This window comes from Sinocyclocheilus grahami, unplaced genomic scaffold (genome assembly GCF_001515645.1).
Source record: "Sinocyclocheilus grahami isolate Dianchi unplaced genomic scaffold, SAMN03320097.WGS_v1.1 scaffold787.1, whole genome shotgun sequence".
NCBI classification, from domain to species: domain Eukaryota; kingdom Metazoa; phylum Chordata; class Actinopteri; order Cypriniformes; family Cyprinidae; genus Sinocyclocheilus; species Sinocyclocheilus grahami.
This window is the reverse complement of record NW_015505966.1, coordinates 191653-207822: the sequence shown is the minus strand read 5'-3', so window position 1 is coordinate 207822 and position 16170 is coordinate 191653. Positions and strand designations below refer to the sequence as shown.

At 38.8% G+C, this 16170-nt stretch overlaps 2 protein-coding genes across 3 annotated transcripts in view; one reads left to right on the top strand and one right to left on the bottom strand.

The window, feature by feature from the left end:
* The first annotated feature begins 4013 nt into the window (after window positions 1-4013).
* Window positions 4014-9757, top strand: LOC107561675 (coiled-coil domain-containing protein 177-like). Of its 2 annotated transcripts, XR_001605884.1 has the most exons (3): window positions 4014-4286; window positions 5144-8290; window positions 9337-9757. XR_001605884.1 is itself a non-coding variant. In XM_016246146.1 (2 exons), exon 2 carries the CDS (start codon window positions 5150-5152, stop codon window positions 7610-7612), a length of 2463 nt encoding a protein of 820 aa, XP_016101632.1. In that variant the 5' UTR covers window positions 4014-4286; window positions 5144-5149; the 3' UTR covers window positions 7613-9757. The 2 variants fall into 2 exon arrangements, 1 of the variants encoding a protein (XP_016101632.1); XM_016246146.1 differs by having other exon boundaries at window positions 5144-9757.
* A 1039-nt stretch (window positions 9758-10796) lies between these two features.
* plekhd1 (pleckstrin homology domain containing, family D (with coiled-coil domains) member 1) overlaps window positions 10797-16170 on the bottom strand; it is a 12664-nt gene continuing 7290 nt past the window's right edge. The window contains exons 13-14 of the mRNA XM_016246138.1: window positions 13725-13868; window positions 10797-11245 (exon numbers count right to left, since the gene is read on the bottom strand). Coding sequence (XP_016101624.1) covers window positions 11088-11245; window positions 13725-13868 — 302 coding nt within the window. The 3' untranslated portion in view covers window positions 10797-11087. The remainder of the gene's footprint in view (window positions 11246-13724; window positions 13869-16170) is intronic.

The window sequence follows — 16170 nt, the reverse complement described above, 5'->3', positions numbered from 1 at the left end:
CTTATGAGTGCCTAATTGAGCATACCACCCTCCTGATTGAATTAACAGCTTGGTCCCAAGGACCTTCACCCCACCCTCTGTACCAGCCCGATGGAGGAGGGGGGGAAGGAGTAAGGGGTCGAGAGCGCAGAGTTGTCAAAATGTCAGCAAAGCGTGGCCCTTGCTGTTGGCAAAACCAAGCTAGAAATGTGAACTGGGGGCATTCAGAGGTCCCGGTCTTCGCAAGGACAGGCCTGCCAGGTGGGTGGGTGTGAGGAAAATAAAATAAAATTAATTAATTAAATATTTTGTATAAAAAGATGGGTTTTTTAGGACTACTGTTTTTTTTTTGCAGTCAAAATTATTTTCATGGCATATTTACAGTATGAATACATAATGGAAAATGGTTGCGTTATGACATTCATTTTTTAAAAGTACAGATATTATATGTATTCTTGCAATCAATATGAGCTGCAGTATAAAAAGGGCATAATAATTCAAAATAATACATAATTCTAAAAGAATTAAATACTGTTTTTATATTACATTTTATATTTCATACACCACGTCACGCCAAGTAACATGTCAACTTTTATTTCATGTAATTTACTAATAAATTAAAGGCAGTACAAGAAATACTACCATGATATACCTTTCATGTTTAAGGAAATTAATTATTTTATTCAGCAAGGACACATTAATTTAATCAAAAGCGGTCCTTTAGAATTTAACCTTTAGAAAATACTGAAAAACAAAAATATTATGCAGCACAACTGTTTTCAACATTTCTAATAACACACAATGTTTAAATTGAAATAATATTTAAAAATTTCAATTTTTTTTACATTTTCTTACATTATTGTTCAAACACACACACACATATATATATATATATATATATTCATGTGAGGAGGAGGCAGTTTCGGTTTCTTTGCTGTCAATAAGACAAAATATACCTTACAGTTGTAAATTAATGTTTGAAGGGAACTTTGTCCTTGAAGACAAATCAAATTCCAATAAGCTTCTACAAACAATTATCCAACTGCAGAAGACTTCACTTCAGTTGGGGTTTGTTGGTTACTTTTTATCCAGAATAAAGTCCTTTGAGGAAAGAGATCATGCTCTAATGTAATAATTAAATTCATATGTTTACCAAAAACTGTGTATCAATTTATATAATATTGAGCAAAGCCAGATTATCCATCCACAATGCACCAATTATAAAATCCAGTAAACTAAATTTGAGTCAAATTAATTGAAAATAGCCTTTGATTACTGGATCATGTGAATAATCAAAGTTTAAACATGAGGATTCTACAAAATCGTGCTATTACACTCCAGTATGTCAGGTTTCTATTCCACTATTTGTTAGCAGTAATTTAGACATGACATCATCATGGTTCATGAAGGAGATGTCATTCCATCAGCTAATAGTGCTCATAACTGAAATGCAATCCAGATGAAAAAAAAAAAATGTTGGGTCTTGATTAAGGCATAGAAACTTTTCCATATGTTTCCATTAGCTAACCCCAACCAGCTCCATCACTATACCATGCAACTCACCTCTCTGTGACCCCCAGCACAGTTTTGGGGGCATACTATTGTGAAGAGTGAACTATATCTCCCATAAACCCCCCACCTCATATCCCTCAATGACAAGGCAGCCTGCATGTTCCTTGATGTCACCCAGCTTGCTCACAGCTTTTCTGATGGGAGTCTGCGGACGGGGTCAATTAAACTCGCACTCTTCGTACACTGGGTCAGAAGTTTAGTGGGTCACCACCACAGACTCCCCCTTCAATTATCTAATCCTATTCTATAAAACGTCTCTCCGGATGCTCACGGACAATTAAGGACAATTGATGGACAATTAAGAAATAGTTCACCCAAAAGTAAAAATTCTGTTTTAATTCCTCACCTACATGTCATTCCAGTCCTGTATGACTTGATTTATTCCATTTAGTGAATTCTTGAAAAATGAAGTATTGGCCGCATCTTCTGTTGAATGTTATAAAAGTGTCAAAAGTGCTATAAATGACAGTAAAATAATAATTGACTTTTTGTAGATTAGATGGTTGATTACAGGCACGATGACATTAGTTGCTTGGTTTACAGTATTTGTTCCGAAGCCTTTTACGTAACAGCAACGCAGTTATGGATATAATGGATGTTCATAAATTCCTGTGGCATGAAAGCCAATGAGTGGAAGGTTGTTTTCACTGCTTGTCTTACAAGTATATAGTCAAATACTTAGACGTTTGATTGATAAAGTTGTATAGAGCAACCATAAATCATCTTCACGTCCTCCATCACTGTTTGATATCTCAGCTTCCCTCTACTCTAAGACCGGGGGCCAGTTGCATAAACATAGCACTATTTTAAGACTGGGTCTTAAGAACTGGTTTCACCAGCTAGCAGTAGACAAGAGGTAATTGGTCATACTTCTGAGATTCAAATCGTGGGAAGTCGTGGCCTAATGGTCAGAGAGTCGGACTTTTTGTAGATTAGATGGTTGATTACAGGCACGATGACATTAGTTGCTTGGTTTACAGTATTTGTTCCGAAGCCTTTTACGTAACAGCAACGCAGTTATGGATATAATGGATGTTCATAAATTCCTGTGGCATGAAAGCCAATGAGTGGAAGGTTGTTTTCACTGCTTGTCTTACAAGTACATAGTCAAATACTTAGACGTTTGATTGATAAAGTTGTATAGAGCAACCATAAATCATCTTCACGTCCTCCATCACTGTTTGATATCTCAGCTTCCCTCTACTCTAAGACCGGGGGCCAGTTGCATAAACATAGCACTATTTTAAGACTGAGTCTTAAGAACTGGTTTCACCAGCTAGCAGTAGACAAGAGGTAATTGGTCATACTTCTGAGATTCAAATCGTGGGAAGTCGTGGCCTAATGGTCAGAGAGTCGCGGTAATGGTTAAAGGTTGCGGGTTCGAGTCTCGTACCGGCAGGGATTGTAGGTGGGGGGAGTGAATGTACAGCGCTCTCTCCCACCTGCAATACCACGACTGAAGTTGCCCTTGAGCAAGGCACCGAACCCCCAACTGCTCCCCGGGCGCCGCAGCAAAAAAATGGCTGCCCACTGCTCCGGGTGTGTGTTCACGGTGTGTGTGTGTGTTCACTGCTGTATGTGTGCACTTTGGATGGGATAAATGGAGATCACTAATTCCGAGTATGGGTCACCATACTTGGCCATGTCACGTCACTTTCACTTCAAATTAGACCAATCTACCTTTTTGTAACTGAATTAAAAAACGTTTTTGAAAAACAAATTAGATGACTAACTTTTTAAGAATATTCTAAGGCATTTATGCATCCGGCCCCTGCAGGTGTTAGTAGCACTGGCTTTTTATCTTCTATCTAATCAGATTTATACCAGCGAAAGAGAAAAAGTAGTAGCCTAGTGTAAGACACCTTACCAAACCTCCTGCAAAGATCTTATACAGAGTTATACAATTAAGACACACTTAGAAATGTATGAATGCTATTGCATAAACTACCTAACCAAGTGGCATTTAATTTTAGGCAAACAGCTTTAAAGCAAAACATTTCACAACATGTTTTGAACAATTTTAAACAATAAAACAACTGATAGCTATACCATGCAAAATTATGACAAAAGGCAATCTGACCCTTTGGGCAAAATTGAGTTCAGTAAACATGTGAATAGCATAAAATTGCCTTAAAATGAGTTCTGAAGAAATGTGATCGATGTTTGCAGATATCATTGCATTTTATATTTAGTTACCAAATGCAATAAAATGCACACGGTTTTTAAGAGTATCTTGATTGCACAAAGATTAAAGCCATCGTAGATAGTAAGCGCCGCAGATTCCATCAAAGCCACGTTATTTGTGCATACTGCGTCCCCTAGCGTATAGTTTTACTTATTACACCATTGAACAGAAACATGTTTTTTCTTCCAAAATAAACACTGCTGAATTTCCATGTAGCATTTGCAAAATTCAGTTTGTGAATTCAGTTTCAAGTCTGTGTAAACCACACCGACAGCAACGTTCATGAACGGAATCGTTCGTTCTCCGTTCATATGGCCATAACAGGGGGACAGAGGGCTGATTATGTACGATATTTTTAGAGCGCAGTCACACGGAGGCGGAGCACAGATGCTTCACGGCCAAGGATGCGAGTGTCAAACAGCAGGTGGAGACTGACTGCTGAAGGAAAGAACCAGACGAGAACCGACCACAGAATCTCAAACACATTTGATGAGGAAGAGGGGAAATAGCAATGACCTGATATGCTTTAAACGAGTGGGACCTGATAACGGTAAGACTCTTTTTTATGGTCGTGTTCCTATATTCCTAGCGCATTCATGTCATCAGATATTATTGCGCTGGGTGTGATAGAGACCGCTTACTGTAGGCTATGCAAAATCAAACACATCTACTCTGGAAACCATCTGCGAAGTGTGAGGCTGTTTTGAGCATTTGTGTTTTTAGATGGCTCTTGCAGTATGTTTCCTTTAAAATCAGCGTTTCTTTACTATATACACAACATATGTCTTTTTGGGGCCTATGATGTTGTTGTTAATCGAAGCTTGCGATACACATAGTCTACACAACCAAATGTTTCACTAATATTGAGTGAACGAAACATTCCATAATTTTGACATGAAAAAATGACATCAAACTGATATTTCTGTTTATGAGTGAGTAACTGCATTATTGAGGTTTAGAGGCATTTGACAGACAGACATATAGACAGACAGACAGATAGATAGATAGATAGATAGATAGATAGATAGATAGATAGATAGATAGATAGATGCAGAGTGCAGAGATGAGACATATTGAAATGGTTTTACATACATGCATGATTGCATCTGAATCAGCCTCTAAAAATAGCAACTGCATGAGATCTTTAATATTGCCCCGCATGCATGTGTAACCTTATGCAATTACCCTGAAGCGGGAACCGTCATCACATACAGAAGCAGAGCGTAAAAAAATATGCATGCGTGTGCAAGCTTTGTGGCATCCCTCAACCTTAGATAGCACTCTTAAGCTTTGATCTTTAGACAGAACATAATAATCCCTGTGATTCCACAAATCTGCTTGTGGGTTATCCAGCACTGTCATTGAAACACTGCAGTATTCATTTTGTGTGTGTTCTTTTTTATACAGTGAATCATGGTGGACCCATTGGAACCTGATGACCTGAGTAAATTCAGAGGGGCCCAGTTTGAAAGCCCTGCTGCAGCCTCTGAAGCACCATGTCTACCTGAGCCAGGTGATGATAGCGAGAAAGATGTTAGTGTGGATTCCAGCCCACAGACAGAGCCCAGTACTGAACCTAGTCAACCAGAAGAGCTAAAACTACATCTGGACCTTTACAATTTTGACTCGCCAGCTGCAGAAGGCAGCCGGTATGTACTGACAAGCCCTCACTCTCTTGAGGCATGTGCACACTGTGGAGTGAAACCTGTGGAGCTTCTGACTCGTCCGCTGTCTGATTTTGCCCGTGAGGCACCCGGCCGGAGTATGCGTGTCGCCACAGGAATGTTTGAGATATATGAGCGGGATAGACATGCTAAACTCCGACACTGCAGAGAGGAGAGAGAACGGATTATCAGCGAGGAGAAGAGGCGAATTCTGCAGGCAGCTCTCAACAATAATCTTGGTCCACTGGCTTCAGAGAAGTCACAGGAAACTGTAAATGCTGGATTGTCTCAACAAACCAATCACAGTTTAACAAATCCAGCCCCCAAAATAACACCTACTTGCAGCGGTGCACCTAAAAAACAATCTACATCAACTACCCCTAAAAGCACGACAGCAGGGTCAGGACAAGTTATTACAGTGTCCACATCCAACTCTCCACCAAAAGTCAGTCCAGTGAACTCTGCTCCTACCGTTAAAGGAAATTCTGCAAAAAAGTCCCTTGAAGTAGAATCTGGGGGAAAACCTCAAGGTCCAAAACCTTCAATAGTCCAACGATCAATTCAGTCAGCTCCAGGAGGTCAGGGCTCAAAAAAACCCTCTAGTGCTCATACAAAGGCTCCAAATACTTTCCCCAGATCAATAACAAAACCGTCTTCCTTTCCAAGGACACCAACTTCACTTGCCCCAATAGTGTCAAAATCTGCTGTCCAAAGTCCTGCCAATGGCATCACAAGTACATTTGCACAGCATAATGGGCACATCATCTCCAAATCAAAGGTTAGATGCAGAAGCCACTCATTGGAGTCTTTGCAACGCAGACGTGACACGTTTTGTTCCTCTACTGCTTCAACAACAAACACTACAACTACCACATGTACTTCCTCTGAATCTGCTTCCTCATCCTATAGCTGGGATGGGGCAAGAGATCACTGGGCTAAGACATCAAGTCCTCGTGCCCGCACTTTAGCTACCTTTAACTCCCTAATTGGTCGCAGTTTGAGCTTGGGAGACCTTAGCCACTCTCCACAGACTATGCAAAAAGTGGAGCGCATTGTGAAAGAGGTGAAACGACGGGGACTTAAAGCAGTCCCAGAACGAGACCGAAAGATTGCTGCACTAATGCTAGCCAGGTACCAAGAGGAGGACATAATGAGCCAGACACGCTACGTAGCACACCTGCAATGGGACAGTGAGCGCAGACTAGAGGAGCTACGAAGGGAACGTGAAGAACGGGAGAAACAGAGGGCTGTGCAGCAGTGCCAGCGTGCATGGCAGTCACAAGTTTCTACCCGGCAGCGCTGGCTTAACCAGCAGGAGCGTGAGGCTGCAGAAGCGAAACTTCGGCAAGCATTGGAAACTGAGGAGCGTTGGAAGGAATTGGCTGAGCAACAAGAACGCAGCCGGTTGCAGAAACTGCAACAGACTGCTCGTGAGGAGAAACACAAGAAGGCATTACAAGAACAGAACCTTAAAGCACTGGAGGAGGAGCGAGCTGCTATTCTTGAGCAAGAGAAACTGCTCCTTAAGGAAAAACTGACCATTGCTGAGTTGAAGCGACAGGAGCGAGAGCATCAAATTCAAGAGGAGCGTCGTGGACTCAACCGTGCCGAGAAGAGGCGCCATGCAGCTCTTATCCAAGAGATTGCACGCAGAGAAGTGGACGAGCGTGAAGAAGCACAGAGAATAGCTGAAGAGAAGCTAAGTAGGTCTTTGGAGAACTATGAGCAAATACAAGAAAAACGTGGGCAAGAGTTAAAGGAGAAAGCTAAGCGGGAAGAGAAGCAGATCCAGAAAGCAAGACGGGCCGCTGAACTACGTGAGCAACAGCAGAAGGAACAGATGGAGGCAAGGGCTAGGGAGGCCGAAAGACGAGCACAACAAGCCACTCAAATAGCTGAAGACCGGGCGCGGGAGAAGGCCCAACGTGTGGTGCAAAGCAGGCAGGAAAAAGAACGACTCCAAAGGCTTAACCGTCAACGCGTAGAGGAGGAGGAGAAACAGCGTCGCCTAGAATTGTTACAGTCCATTGAGCGCAAACTGGAAAAAAGTGAACAGATTTTCAGAGAAAAACGTGCAGTCTTGGAAAGTGCCCGATCCGTGGCGCGTGCATCTTTCCACGTGCGGGATCGCGTTCGGGAAGAGACAAACATGCGCACCTTTGACAAGATGGCCCTGGAGGCTCAGTTAAAAGCAAATTTAGTTGAGAAGTGAGCACTTCAACTGTGCAACTTAACTGCTCTTTCCATGCACATCTGTCTAGAAATAAGCTGTGCTTGAGCCTACATGCTAGCCTCATCACCAAACTACAGCAACAATAATGATGGTCATGCCCTCAAGTGTTGTATCTAAAGATTCATTTATTCCTGATGCTGGATCATTTTCATCATGTCATATAAATAAATATTTTTTTGTATTCATATATTTTAAATGTTAATCTAAGAACTTTGTGCTGATGTATGTATGATTATGTGTCGGGGCATGATTGTTTTTTTGTAACTTGGCAGCCGTGTTGCTTTGAGAACTGTATATTAAGAGTTAATTGTTTACAAGGAGGTTTGGCACTGTGGCAACAGTGATGGCTTCTTTCTAAGGGTAGCTTTATTCCTTAGAAGAAGGACAAGAAAAGGGGATGGGATGTTTCTCCCAGAGTAAATCTTTTGAGGGAGACTCTTGTTTTAGAAATCTTGGCCGTTGGAGAGTGAGCCATGACTTGACTGTGTGTAAACCAAACTCTAGCTAAATGCTGACCCAGCATTACATCCTAGAGTCAGGACATGACAAAGAATGATCTCAGCACAGTGTAACTGCTGATGAAGCACAGGAGTCTTTGGTCAGCAACAGACCCATCAGGGCTCAAATCCATACTGACATCCCCTGCATTCCCTTCAGGTGTGCTTATTTATTTTATTTTCTCACAAGCTTCATTTTTGGTATTCTACTTCTCATCCGGCATGTTCAGAATGGAATACTAGCTTACTTCTTACTGTGTGGTATAAACTAAACATCAGTGCTCATTATTCAGAAATATTTGACCACTGAATTCAACTAACCAATTAATCAATTTTTCCGAGGGCTTCATTATTGTAACATGGCATTACCTCATCACAACATGTCACTACGATTAAGGAAATAAATATGATTAATTTGCATTCAGCTTTGAGTTAAAATGTCACATTTTGGCAGTCCAATAAAACAATGACTCAAATGCAGAAAGTGGAGTGCATTGCATTGAGGCATACAGTGTTTCAGTATGCTTTTTTTGTATAATGCACATTTTGGTGTCAGGACATACAGAAAATGTGCATACTATGCACAGGACACATACTAGCTATATACTGCAGAAATAGTAAGTTCAGTAGTACATCTTGCTATTTTGAACATTGCCTGAACATTAATGGTTCACACATGTCCATTATCATCACATTAAAATAATGCTTGTGTGATAATAATGGGTGCATTGAAGCCAATACGAATGTTCATATTACATAACACTTTAGTATTTACGTTTTACGTCCATTGTGCTAGAAATGCCATGTCATCCTGGTACATATCTAGAGGACAGGGTTGGAGGAGAGCTCACATCGATATCTGTGAGAAAAGCACTGCAGTAGGCATTTCAATTCCTATGAGAGCTTAACCCACACTGATGCTTGGCACGGCATGCCATCTGTCACAGGCTTTTTTTGTACTGTACAGCAGTCAACAACCTGGACACAAACTGTTTTTAGTGCTAGCACATTTTTCAGTGCCTCTACATACAGGCTCTTTAGATAATTAATGCATGATAACTTGAACAACACATTTATATATTCAAATTTGTTATGCAAGCAAGTCTGATATTGCAGCTTAATTATTAGTTGTTTTATATAACAGAGTGAAAAGCAAAGTTTCTGTGCAATAACTGACTGTTATCTGGTTTGTCTCTTCTGACGCAGGTTTGAGAGTGGAGAAGATGATGATGTTGACATCTGTGGCCTGATTCAGTAAAAAAAAAAACAAGAGACTGCAAATTTCACTTTGATCATGGATCCTTATTCCCTTTCTGGCAGTGACTCAGCTAGGCATGATGTAATTGGAAGGTTTAATAAACACTAAAGCCATTTTACTTCCAGCATATCCAGATGGCATATCAACACCAATTTTAATATCATAAAAAGCCCAAAGAAACAATTTCATTAGTACAATTTCATATTGTATTATGGGTTAAATGTAAGGGCTTTTTAAATGGAAGCAGAATCGAGTTGAATAATAACCAAGCTAATAATATCAGTTTCATGAAGATGGACAAAAAAAAAAAGGATTCTGAATGTAATTCATAACAAAGCTTTTTAGGGCTAGTGACAAAGCAAGTGTTAATTACAGATGAATTAAACAGATGTATTTAATATACAGATGTTATATTAAAAACATTGTTTTGTTAAAATGTTTTGTTGTTTCTTTTATTTTAAGTGTAAAAGTATATCTCATCAAATTGTTATATATTTTGTCTCAACACTTTTTTTTTTTGTTATCTGTAATGAAAATGTTTTCTGTAGGCTACAGATGCTTCATTTCTGGTTTATTAAAAAGTGAAATGCAGGGTGATGCTTTACTTGAGAACCAACAATTCAGTTTTGAAAATGGCATACTGTATTAAAAAAAAAGAATAATAAAAAAAGAATTAATTAAATCTGAATTATTTAGTTGTGTTATGCTTCTGGACATAACAAAGTTATATGAATTCACATTACGTCTTTTTTTTTCCATCTGATTTTATAAATTAATTTGGACGGGTTAGTAAACTTAACCCAGTAACTACATATTTTGTCAAAATTTAGTTCTAGCTGAAATCCTGTGATCTCTGTCCAGTGATAGACAGGTTTGGCTCAACTATGTCAGAGTGCAACGGTCGAAAATATATATATACATAAAAAAATTAAAAAAAAAAAAAATGCATTCATTTTCTCCATTCAGAAATGGATCTTTATTGATAACTTGTAGGCTTTTGAAATACGAGTCAATCTCCATACACTCTCAAACTACATAAATATTTGTATATAAATGCATATTTTGCAATAAACATAAAATATATTGTTTATATCTTTAATCCATCATTCTTTTAATCTTCATTCTTTAAATCTTTAAGTCCATTTTTAATTTGATTATGTCATTTGCAATGCTTCATGGGATTGTAGTTCTTTCCCCCATTAAAGCTGTCACGTAGGCAGGCCTTCTACTGTAGTCTTTTTGTCTGGTTTTCAAATATTTTTTGCTTCAAATCAGTTTGCAATGTTGTGATTCACCTCATAGCTGGTTGGTTTGGTTCATGTCTTATAACTGTGGAACAAAGACTTTTTTTTTTTTAAATGAAATTTTTTTATTTTCAGTTTCAGTTTTGACAGTTACTGTGTTGTGATTTTACAGGTCAATGTGCTGTTTCTCCTTAGGTTTCAAATACATTTTCATTTTAAGGACATTTATTTTCACTAAAAGCAAATCTTTGACATTTCGTAGCTATATTGTCCTACAGTGTTATGAATTTACAAGGACAAAATATGAAGGACACATAGTCCCAAACTATGACAGCACACTGCATGTGTAGATTACTGAATTATGAATGTCTAACTTTTCACCAGAAGTTGCACAGCATAGAGCAGGATGACAAAACAACTTCCCCTCTCTCCCAGGATGTCCTGTCAGAATATTGTTAGTCCTCAGACTGAACGGTCTTCTGGCGGCTGATGATCTTGTAGGCCCGCTGTCTCAAACAGCTGTCTGAAGTCAGACGTCGGGCTGTTTCTCTCAGCTCTTCAAGACTGGTGGAGGAGGCACCACGAGAGGAGGCAAATGATTGAGAGTGCTTCACTGCACACAGGACAAGAGAAGGTGAAGTAAATATATTTAGAGTAAATTTAACCAAAACTTGAAGCCATTTGGGCAATTCCACAAGATGTGGCATTAGTGTCTAACACATATTTGTAAAATCAATGAAATAACAATTAATAGCTTATGACAACTATTACTTAATTTTAAACATACAGTGCCCTCCACTAATATTGACACACTTGGTAAATATGAGCAAAGGTGGCTGTGAAACTAGATCTGCATTGTTTATCCTTTTGATCTTTCATAAAAAAACAAACAAACACAAAATTCTAACCTATCATTGAAATAAAATAATGGAAAGTGGGAGGGGGGGAGGGTGTCTCATTATGGAATTAATGTTTTTCTATAGTTTGCACTGTCCTTTCCCCAAGATAACAGCTCTGAGTTTTCTGTTATAATGCCTGAGTTTGGAGAACATCTGACAAGATCAGAGAACATTCCTTCATACAGAAGGATTCTCAGATCCATGTTGGCACTTCTTCTCTTCAGTTCACCTCACTCATCTTCTATAGGGTTCAGGTCAGGGAACTGGGGCGGCCATGGCAGAAGCTTCATTTTGTGCCCAGTGACACATGTTTGTGTTGATTTTGATGTTTGTTTTGGATCATTGTCCTGATGGAAGATCCAACCGTGGCCCATAATAAGATTTCTAACAGAGGCAGTCATGTTTAGATTGTTTATCTGTTGGTATTTGATAGGATCCATGATGCCAATATCTGAACAAGATGTCCAGGACCTCTGGCAAAACAAAAATAGGCCCACAACATTAAAGATCTGGCAGTATATTTAACCGTGGGGGTACTTTTGATCCCTGTTTGCACCAAACCCATCTGGTAGGTTTGCTGCCAAAAAGCTAATTTTTTAGTTTCATCTGACCATAAAAGTCAGTCCCGTTGGAAGTTCCAGTCGTGTCTGACAACTGAATATGCTGGAGTTTGTTTTTGGAACCCTCCCGGATAACATGTGGTGATGTAGAGGCTGTTTGACGCCAAGACTCCACTAATCTCTGCGATTCTCCAGCTGTGATCCTTGGAGAGTCTCAAACTCTCCACCTCACTGTGCATTAGGACGATATAGACACACATCCTCTTCCAGGAAGATTTGTAACATCTTTAGTTGATTGGAACTTCTTAATTATTGCCCTGATGGTGGAAAAGGGGATTTTCAATGCTTTAGCCATTTTCTTACAGCCACTTTCTCTTTTGTGAAGCTTAAAAACCTTGTTCTGCTTAAAAAAAAAAAAAAAAGTAAATATGAATGGGAATATACTTTTTTGAATATAAGAATTTCAAGGGGTGCCAATAATTCTGGCCAACATGCATTGGAGAAAAACATTGATTTCATAATGTGAGATTTATTTTCACATCATGTAACCGCCTTTGCTCATATTTATCAAGGGTGCCAATATTAGTGGAGGGCAATGTATCAACAAAAATCCAGTATTTTATTGCAATAAATATAATATAACTATAATTAATCTTTTGTCATTGAATAAGTATGCTCACTCAGGCTGTATTTATTTGATCAAAAATGAATGAATGAATGAATGAATGAATAAATAAATAAATCTATATTAATATATTTAAAAGTGTAATTTCTGTGATGGCAAAGCTGAAATTCAGCATCATTACTCCAGTCTTCAGTGTCACATGATACTTCCGAAATTATTCTAATATACTGATTTGTTACGCAAGAAACATTTCTTATTATTATCAATGTTGAAAACAGTTGCACTGCTTAATATTTTTGTGCAAACCATGATGCATTTTCTTATTATTTGATGAATAGAACATTCAAAAGTACATTTATTTGAAATATAATCTTTTTTAAAACATATAATCTTTCGCTTTTAAAATAATTCAAAACCACACTAATAATTCTATCAAAAAGTAGTCAAATTAAAGTCAAATTACGAAGAAAAAAAAGTTGCATTTAACATGTTAACAGGTTAATATTAAAGGGGTCATATGACGCGATTTCAAGTTTTCCTTTCTCTTTGGAGTGTTGTGCTTGTGGTGTTCGGCCAATCACAATGCACTGGGTCAGCTGGCCAATCAGAGCAGACTGCGCTTGTCGGAAGGAGGGACTTTGTAGAAAACGAAGCGTTTGAGAGAGGCGGGGCATAGAGGACCTACAATAATGTACAGTATTTGAAAAATAATGTGTTTTTTGAACATTAAAGCATGTCAACATATTCTGTTACACCAAATACACAAAATAATGATCTTTAAAAAAGCATCATATGACCCCTTTAACTTATATATGTATTAAATGTTTAACAATTTACGGAAAAAAAAAATCCTTCAATCAAACAAAAAAAAAGGGGTAATAGCAGAATAGCAGATTTCTCAGAACACCAGAATAAATGCATAGGTCAGCTCAATATGAAATTATCACTAATGGTATTATTTAGTTATTTAGTATAATTTCATCATGTGTGCATACGTGTAACACTTACACCAGTGCTGCCTGGAGGCCCGTCTCTGGATACGGCAACTTTTGATGCGTCGAGCAGCAGCTTTATGCAGATACACGGCGTTCTTCATGATGGATGGTAACTTGGCTTCGATCTCCGCAGCACAAATACATTCCTCAAAGAACTCTAGAGGTACAATGCACAACATTAAAGGGATAGTTCACCCGAAAATGAAAATCCTGTCATCATTTAATCACCCTCATGTTGTTCCAAACCTGTATGAGTTTCTTTCTTCTGCTGAGCATAATATAAGATAGTTTGAAGAATGCTGGCAACCATGCCTTAAATAAATGGACATTACTGTATAAATGCAAATTAAATCCTAATTTTTCGAGTTAAATTGCAGTACTAATTTACTTTGCTGTTGGCAAACTGGGTTTGGATGCACTTGACTTTACAAAATTAATATTTTAATTTATTCATTTATTTTTTCTTAATGGTTGAGCTGGAACGGATATTGAAGAAAAGGCTGCCAACATCCCAGCATGCCTGGGAACTCATTCAGTGCCATTTTAAAGCCTCCCAGGATGCACATTGTAAAGACAGTATGTGGTGGCAATGTCCTTACAAATAAGGTGGTTTAAGTATTTCTACTGACTCATAAGAAAATGGACCAGCTGCACAACCACACAGACAACAGCTGCCTCTTTTTGCTTTATGTTTTCAATAAGCCCTCTTTTTGCGCTGGTGGGAAAAAAAAAATTAAATCCAGAGTTATATAAATTATTTTTATTATTAATTATTTATTAATTTCTTGATCAAAATGCAGAGGCTTCTTAAAGTGTACTAGTTCACCCTTCGTTTTTTTTTTTTTTTTTTTGATTAAACCTGAGAGGTTTCTGTTCAGGTAACTAAAACTTTGTAATTACGTTATAAAGGCGTCGTCAAACAAATCCATATGAATGCTTTAATTCAAGTGTAAATAATCTGTTTCAGGTTTCATTAAAAAACATCTTAAAGAGGTCATATGGAGTGTTACAAGCTCTTGGTGCATAAAGAAGATCTGTAAAGTTGCAAATCCAAAGAGATATTCTTTATAAAAGTTAAAGGGATAGTTCAACCAAAAATGAAAATGTGATGTTTATCTGCTTACCCCAGGGCATCCAAGATGTAGGTGACTTTGTTTCTTCAGTAGAACACAAATGATGATTTGTAACTCCAACCGTTGGAGTCTATCAGTCGTATAATGCATGGCAATGGTAACAAAATCTATGAGAGTAAAAAAAACATGCACAGACAAATCCAAATTAAACCCTGCGGCTCGTGACGACACATTGATGTCCTAAGACACGAAACGATCAGTTTGTGCGAGAAACCGAACAGTATTTATATAATTTTTTACCTCTAATACACCACTATGTCCAACTGCTTTGAGCGCGTGCACAGCATCCGGTGCGTGAGGTGTGTACGAGCTCTGGCGTAGTTTACGCAAGCGCCGGAAGTGATCTCTCGCACGTATACGTCACTCATTGTTTACACAGTGCACAGTCATTGCGGATGTGTTCCCTGCCACTGTGAAGATCTAAAGATATTTAGACGTACAGGTCATCACAATGGAAGACGATTTTGATATATCAACAGACCACGTGGATTTTTTTGCCCAACCGTATTTATTTGAACCAGAATACTCAGATTAAGAGGGAGATGGAGGACGCATCTGCTGCAGCAGCACGTCTTCAAGCCTCAGAGAGACAGAGAGCTCTTCAAAAGTGGTGGTGTTCTTGTAGTAAGTGTTGTGAGATGCCAACAGTGGAGAGCATCTGTTGTCACGAATGGAACATAGCAATGCCACAGCTACAAGACGCCGACGAGGACATTGCCGAGGGTGTCCCATCACACATCTGCCTGACTGAAGATCCAGACTTTTGCACGTTGTGTTTAACTTGCCACGTATAAATTGGAGGCAACGTCCAAGGCCAGAGGGACCCAATGGCACGCTGTCAATAGAGTGAGTAATGTGTTGTATTTGTAATGTTATTGCAATGAAATCTCTGTGTCTCTGTAGTAAAACCATGGTGGCGGTAGTACAACAGTTGTTATACAAATGGAAGTAAACCACTAAAAAACATGGTTTTATTACATCAAAACGTCATTTTATTTGTTACTTTTCGTAAGGGCAGCTTTACAAATAAAAAGGACACATACAAAGATCTTGTTCACATTCCTCAGTTGGATGTGGAAAAACCATAGGCACAGCTGATGGTTTAATTCGTACGTGATCCTTCACATGTGGTTGCCGCAAGCCCACCGGCCACTCCTTTGTCGAATCAGACGGCCGCACCGTTCTCAAGCCCGCCAGCCGTTCCTCACTCAAGCCCGCTGGCCTTTGCTCACTCTAGGCCGCCGTGTGTGACACTGTGTTTCGTTGTGGAAGCGAAACTACATTGTTTGGCCTTCCAAAAGAGGACACGACTAGAAATCAGTGGTT